We start from the raw sequence: 7,558 nt of genomic DNA, 5'->3' as shown, positions 1-7,558 counted from the left end.
TTACCACTCACACTGCCTCCATCCTTATCCACAGCCTCGTCACCTCCCGCCTTGACTACTGTAACTCTCTCCTTTTTGGCCTTCCTCAAAAATCCCTCCATAAACTTCAACTTCTTCAGAACTCAGCAGCTCGTGTCATCACCAGAACCCCCTCATTTCATCATATAACCCCGGTTCTTCAGCAGCTCCATTGGCTCCCGGTTCAATTCAGAATACAATTTAAAATCCTTCTCCATACTTTCAAAGCCATCCATAACCTTGCCCCTCCATATCTATCAGAACTCCTACACATTGCCGTCCCCTCCCGCTCCCTCAGATCTTCCTCCTCCCTCCACCTCACTGTCCCCCATGCTTGACTCATCACCGTGGGGACCAGAGCCTTCAGCCGCTCTGCTCCCCAGCTCTGGAACTCACTCCCACCCGACCTCCGCAACATCAACTCTCTCCCTCTGTTCAAACTAGACTAAAAACCCATCTGTTCCAGCTCGCTTATCTGTAAATACACTGTTCCTGTTTGTTTTGTTTGTTTGTTTTGTTTGTTTTGTTTTTTTGTTTTATCTGTTTTGTTATTACTACTTACACTTTATGTTCCCTATATCTGTCTTTTATTCTCTGTAAAGCGTCCTTGAGTGTTAGAAAGGCGCTGTTAAATAAAATGTATTATTATTATTATTATTAGTACTGAGCATTTGAGCAACTCATTGACAATATAGCTTTAATCCAGTTGTAGTGTACGAAAGAAGTGACCAGTATTACTGTGCGGGATACACAGTACTACTGTAATATGGTTGGTTTATGCCTTCCCTCAAAAATACTGAATTATATTATTAGGACGTGGGTTAATAGGAAAGACATCAGACAATCAGTTTGATTAAACAACAATGAACAGAGTGTAATTTAATATATGATCAATTTATTTGGGCACAAAGCGCCTAATTTTAAAATAAATTCACATGGAAGTTTTTAAGGAAAGAGCAGATTGGAGTAAAATCAATATTTTACAGATTACGATTATCTGAGAAATTCATAAGAACCATTTCACAGTATACGCAACAGTACAAGTATCTGTACACCCTTGTATCCTTCAAAAGTTTTTTTAAGGCTTGTCCGAGTCCGTTGTCTGTGAGGTTGAAGCATCCACACCAGTCCGGGCTTTCGATGAATCATGTTGCTCAGACTTGGTCTTAAACTGAGAATCTGAACTTTATTCCCCTGGTCTGCAGACTGCTCGCCGCAGATGTAGCTTGGCTTCCACACCGACTCATGGTAGGACGCGTCTCTCCAGGCCGCGCACACTCGGTCTACTCTTAATTTGTCTTTGATGTCTTAAATGAAAATAATGTCCAAGATCTCGGGGAAAAGAAACAAGATGCGTGTCTTGCAGGTTGATTGTGGGCGACAACGCTGTCGTGGTTAGCTCGCCAAAACTCTACTGCCAAAGTTGCTGGCTGGCTACGAAACTAAATATATAGCCAGTTAGCTTTGTGTGTAACGTAACAAAAACCCACCCGTCTCGTATGAGTAAAGCTTACAATTTCATTCAATAGAATTATGGAACAAAAGGTGCACTAACGCCACAGGTATTATGTTAACAACATGGACGCATATATAGGAAACACCAATGGCAGCCGTAATAGTTACCTAGCAGGATAGGCTAACGCTATAGCGCTAATGTCCGTCAGCGTAGCGCTAGCTAGCTGTCTAAACTTGTGAAAAGCCAAACAACATCCCCGTCTAAGCTGCGTTTCACTTTCCCTCCAATATTATTCTAAACATAATAAAGACACATGGACTCGGGCGAGACTATAGACTGTTAATATTAAAAGACCAAAAGCCATATTGGGCAAGACCAGTGGCAAAGACAAAGCGGGCTGCTCTGTTTTCTCCCCAACGTTATGCTATACAATGCATTGTGGGGGGAAAGGAGAATAATTGCAAAACACTGTAAAATACTTTTTGTATTATATTCCGCTTTGTGATATCCAACACCATCAAATACAACGTTTAACAGTTGAAATGTTTATTACCAACAAACAAATTGCACAAATTCGTTGCAAAATTAAACCTGCAACATGGGCTTTAATTCAATCGACATGGAGACATGTGGACTTGGTAAGATACCTGAGACACTTCTTGAGGACATCAGAGACCTTGAAAACTATGAGTTGAAGTAAATGGACAGACTCAAAAGCTGCGTGGAACACTTTCAATTTTGTTTTCACAAATATCTTTATTTGAATTTTAATTTTTTTCCAGACATACAAAAGAAGGAATGTATAAAGACAAACACAAAAAATAGAGAGCATAAATAAAAAAATAAAAAAATAAAAAACAAACACAGCCTCCCCCCACCCTAGAACACTTTCAATTTTGACAGCAGACAATTTGGCAATGCAATTATTGTGCGGCTATGTGGAAAGCTTTTCTGCAAACAAATGTTGCCAGTTTTGTGTGATCGATAAGCAGGGAATACATTCAGTGTTTGATGTAAAAAACGCAACAGGGAGAACTATGATTCTGTTAATCTATGTAACTCAATATCCCTTTGCACTAATAAGCTGCGTTGTAATAGGCACGCTGAACAAGGTCAGAAGCTAATGTTCATACCATAACATTGACATACAACAAATAGTGTTTTTTTTTTAGTAAACATTTATTTATTTATTTTAATTGTGGGAGTAACCGGTTCACTCGGAATAAACCTACACAATTGTTTAAGGAAACCAGATCACCTGGAATGAACCCACACAATCGTTTAAGGAAACCAGATCACCTGGAATAATGCCTCTCCTGCTTAATCTTGATGACCTCTTTGTGGCATTAGTGCAGTCTGTGGTGAGTTGAACCTTATGGGTGGTAAAGGTACATGCTTTGATTTGATTGTAGACCCGTGCTCGACTGTGCTAGTCGATAGCTGGATGTGTGGTGAGGTCTTTATAGCTGGCAGTGTGTTTGTTTGACACGGTGGAAGAAAGCTGCCTTTTAAGGTGTCTCCCTGCTGAAACTTTGACCGGGTCTGACGATGTGTCCGATGCACCTTATCGTTGATGGGTGGCAAGTGTACATGCATCATGCCTGACAGGGTGTTTGGTGGATCTTGAGGGAAGTCAGTGCCCTTTAATGTGTCTCTCTCCTGAGTCCTGAGCACACGCCCATATATGGACCTAGTCTGGTCCAGCTGCGTGTGTGGCGAGGTCTTTATAGCTGGCAGGGTGTTTGGTGGAACTGGTGGGAGGACACCGCCTTTTAATGTGTCTCTAGGCTGACTCTTCATCTGGGTCTGACGATGTGTGCCCTGCACCTTATCAAGGATGGGTGGCAAGAATATACGCTCTGGTGTTTGCTTATACTCCTCCACGCCTGGCAGGGTGTTTGGTGGAACTGGTGTGAAGACACCGCCTTTTAATGTGTCTCTCTGCTGAATCTTCGTCTGGGTCTGATGATGTGTGCCCTGCACCTCATCAAGGATGGGTGGCAAGAATATACGCTCTGGTGTTTTTCTCTCATACTCCTCCACGCCTGGCAGGGTGTTTGGTGGAACTGGTGGGAGGACACCGCCTTTTAATGTGTCTCTCTGCTGAATCTTCATCTGGGCCCGACGATGTGTGCCCTGCACCTTATCAAGGATGGGTGGCAGGAATATACGCTCTGGTGTTTGCTTATACTCCTCCACGCCTGGCAGGGTGTTTGGTGGAACTGGTGTGAAGACACCGCCTTTTAATGTGTCTCTCTGCTGAAGCTTCACCACACGCCCATGTTTGGACATAGTCTGGTCCAAATGTGCAGTACGGTAGGAGCGTTGGTTACGAGCAGATCCACTTCTGATGAAGGGCGGCTGTGGCTTGAATTGACTTTCTGCGAGCGTGAGCTGCACGGTCTCTGAGATGGGTGGGAAATGTACTCGCTTTGAAGCGGGTTCAGTCCCCTGCGTGACGCCACCATCACGAAATAGCGTTCCAATCTCTTGCATATTTTCAGCAGTAAGCATTTTGTCCGTCTTTGAAAGTTCACTTCTGGCATCCATTGTAGCGTTCTCAGTCAGGTCCTCCGACCGAATTGACCAGTTCAATAGAGTTGTCAACCCTTAAGATGTCAATCCTGGTTTAGTTCGAATTTCTATTTGAATGAAAACAATGCAATTGTGCTGAGAGTTTAGCAGTCTGGAGCAATGAATAGAATTCTATTTCTATGTTCTGGAGTGCTGACACTTGAGCTGCAAGTTCTCAGAATTGTGTGCAACGTTTCGTTTCTGTGACCAAACTGTGCAACGGATCGAAGATACTGACCTAAGTAAAAGATACTGACCTAAGTAAAAGATACTGACCTAAGTAAAAGATACTGACCTAAGAAAAGATCAAAGCATTCTTCACATGAAAGTCAAATGAAAGCCACTGATGATGTCATAGTTTTTTTTATGAAGTGAATGATTTTTTTTAAGAACTTTATTCAACAATTTATAACATACAAATACAAACATTAGTAATTGACGACAACTTTTGAATACAATTGAGTACAACTTATCTCACTGCATTTCTAAAAGCAGATAACAATTCAACATTCACAGCTTTAAATCGCAGAAATATATATTTTTTTCCTCGTACAACCCAAGCCATTTTTTTAAGCGTTTTTTGCTCACGTCACATTATTACTTACTGTGAGCTCATCTCTCCATCAGTACATGTAAAGGACCACAGCGTGTGTGTGTATTGCAGGCCTGTGTTTAGTGTTTCTAACAAAAACTGAGTTTAAATTGTAATTTTCCACTAAAATAATAAAAAGTATAAATGATCATACATTTTTGCTGTCTCTCTCTTTCAACTCTAACTGCAGATGGATACAAAGAAAAGACAACCACGTGCAGTATTGGAGATTTTCTATTAAACGCAGTCTTGATTATTTATGTTTTCAGGGTTTTTCCCGCCATAAGTCTAAGGTTCAGCCCCCAAACCGTTTTTGGCACTTAAGCTGACTGAACATGAAATGTGGCAATAAACGCCAACAACAGGAAAAAAAGCACCAAACTAACTGACTTTTCTCAGATCTAATGATTGTAATTGGACTTCTTCATCAACTTTTGTCTTTAACACAGATATTGTGATAATAATGGACCAAAATTATGTCAAATTGCATATTCTTTTTATTAAAAAAAAAAAAAGAATCCTAAACCTTTCCGCCAAATATGTGCACCTAAGCCTTCCACAAACCGAGGGAAAACACTGGTTTACTCAATCGGTTCTAAATAACAGTTTAATTAACTCCTAATAATGGGTATCAGCGCAAAAATAAATCCATAATCCCCGTCAATCCCTAATAAATGCCACAAATCACATCCAATGTCTGGCTATCCTTAGACTGCTAACTCACAGTCTCTTTTCATTGATATGAGTATAACAAAGTGTATTAAAACAAAACAACGTACTCCTTCATACAAACATATTCAACCCTGACCATAAACACTCCCACACATTTAACCCCCCCCCCCCCCCCAAAGACCCAATGTCCCGCAGTTCAAAAGTTCGTTAAGGTAACTTAAATAATCCAGAAAAGAGTAGTCCTCCTCATTTGAAAACAAAACACAAACAAAAATACCAGGTGAAGCGTGGCGAGACGCCGCAGTCAATAAGTGTCGCACGGGTAATTTACGCAACCTCGCCACAATCGGTTTAGTTGAAGGGTTGATGCAGTAGTCCGGAGAAAATTCCCTACTGATAATCCACCGAGAAAAATAAACAATTTATCCCACAGTTGATCCCATCTGAAATCAGCTGAAATGATAGTAATTTAATTGTCTCTATGGTGGACAGAGGAAGTTAAAACTATGAAAATAACCCCTGGCTAGTCAACAAAATGCAGCCAGGACATTATTTATGAAAGTCTGCTATCTTTATATAGATGTAAATGTGCTGTATTTATACAGTCTTAACAACTGCTCAAAGCGCTTTTACATCTACAGGAAACATTCACCATTCACACACATTCATACACTGTGGCCAGGGCTGCCGTACAAGGTGCCACCTGCTCATCAGATAAACACTCACACACATTCACACACATTCACACTCCGATGCACAGCACCGGGGGCAACTCGGGCAACTCGGGCAATGACTGCAGGGGCGGGGATCGAACCACCAACCTTCCGATTGGCAGGCGACCGCTCTACCACTGAGCCACAGCCATTGTCTTTAGTCCCCATATAACCCGTGCTGACATGAGCTGATCGGTGTGTTTCATGTGAAGGTGAACACAGTAGATGTAGTGAACTCTGTGCTGTATTGATGAGGACTTCAGGGATCAGGGTCCATGTAGTTTCCAGGATCAGACTGAATGCCGTGCTGTAAGCTGCCGTTGACTGTGTGAATGTGCGTCCTGCTGTCAAACTTCAGACGAGCCGGTAGCAAAGCCCGTGGTGAGCGTGTACCCGGCAGGACCCGGAGCCCACCTTGGGGGGAAGAGCTCCCTGCTGTGTCTGGCCTCAGCCATGTTTCCTCCTCTGGTCCGGTTCTCCTGGAAAAGACGAAGGGAGAATGGTCCTCTGGAGGAGCTGCCCCCTGCTGAGGGAGAGCAGCTGGAGATCAGAGAGTCGGGACGCGCCGCCGCCGCCATCTTGCTGATCCATCAGCAAGAGAGTGGCAAGTATAATTACCTCTGCTACGTCCACCATGAGGGGGGGACAGTGGCGGCCCAAACAGAACAAGGTAATGAAGGCTCGGTGACTTTGTTCAGCTGGGATTCAGCTTCATGTGGAGACGCTGTCAAAGAGCGCAGAGGACTGACTAACTCCAAACGTTTCACTGCTTTTCTGTTTCAGAGGTTTCTACTCTTCCAGCAGCTTCTGTCCCGTCTCAGTACCAAGTGAAGTTGTTCTGTCTGCTGTACGCACAGCTGATAGTGAAGAGTCTGGTGTACTGCTGTGGACTCTCCCTGCTGATGATCCCCAGAAACAAGAGACCGTCCACCAACTGCGAAGGTGCCGACTGATTTCTGCTTGCCCTTTTTTCACCACTGAATCTCATCAGTTCATCATTTATACTTTGATCAGTATTCACGAATATCAATTATTATTTGTGTTAGTTTTCATCTTAACAATATATATATATGACCCTTTGCCCCCAAGCTGTCAAAGCACCATTCTTTGCCTCTCCTTTTTTTTTCTTGCGTGCAGTGGGAATTTTGTCAAAAAAAAATTTGACAGACTTTTAGGTCTCCAAATTCATCATTTTTTTATGCATTCCAGAGATTTGCATCTTGTAAAGTTAAATTGTGTTGTTTTCCCGTCAACCATGGTCACTTTTTTTCAACAATATTATTGCTTTTTTCCAACATTTATGTCACTTTTTCAATGTTGTGGGTGCCTTTTTTCTATGTTTTTGGTGTTTTTTCCAACGGTTTTTGATATTTTTTTTAATGTCTTATTTTGACGGCCCATTTTTTTTGTGAAAAATAGAATAAAAAATGTACTGAAAACGGGTCAATTTGACCCAAGGACAACATGAGGGTTAAGAGATTAGTCTTCACGCACCAAGTAAACGATCAAGAGTTGCAGAGGCAGCTGTGAGTG

At 42.2% G+C, this 7,558-nt stretch overlaps 1 protein-coding gene and 1 gene segment (V, D, J or C); one reads left to right on the top strand and one right to left on the bottom strand.

Moving 5' to 3' along the window:
- Window positions 1–2,363: 2,363 nt before the first annotated feature.
- On the bottom strand, window positions 2,364–4,291 carry LOC116671535 (uncharacterized). The gene is made up of 2 exons (XM_032502904.1): window positions 3,617–4,291; window positions 2,364–3,457 (listed from the first exon to the last, which is right to left on the bottom strand). The coding sequence occupies exons 1-2, from the start codon at window positions 4,022–4,024 to the stop codon at window positions 2,795–2,797; spliced, it is 1,071 nt and encodes a 356-aa protein (XP_032358795.1). The 5' UTR covers window positions 4,025–4,291; the 3' UTR covers window positions 2,364–2,794.
- Window positions 4,292–6,358: 2,067 nt separating this feature from the next.
- On the top strand, window positions 6,359–7,088 carry LOC116671581 (immunoglobulin lambda constant 1-like; the record flags this gene model as incomplete). The annotated part of the segment is given in 2 exon segments: window positions 6,359–6,695; window positions 6,809–7,088. Coding segments are annotated over 2 exon segments (507 nt in total), but the record flags the coding sequence as incomplete, so codon positions are not given.
- Window positions 7,089–7,558: the final 470 nt, after the last annotated feature.

The sequence above is a fragment of the Etheostoma spectabile genome, chromosome 21 (genome assembly GCF_008692095.1).
Source record: "Etheostoma spectabile isolate EspeVRDwgs_2016 chromosome 21, UIUC_Espe_1.0, whole genome shotgun sequence".
NCBI lineage: Eukaryota > Metazoa > Chordata > Actinopteri > Perciformes > Percidae > Etheostoma > Etheostoma spectabile.
The sequence above is the reverse complement of the archived record's forward strand: the minus strand, read 5'-3'. Positions and strand labels throughout refer to the sequence as shown.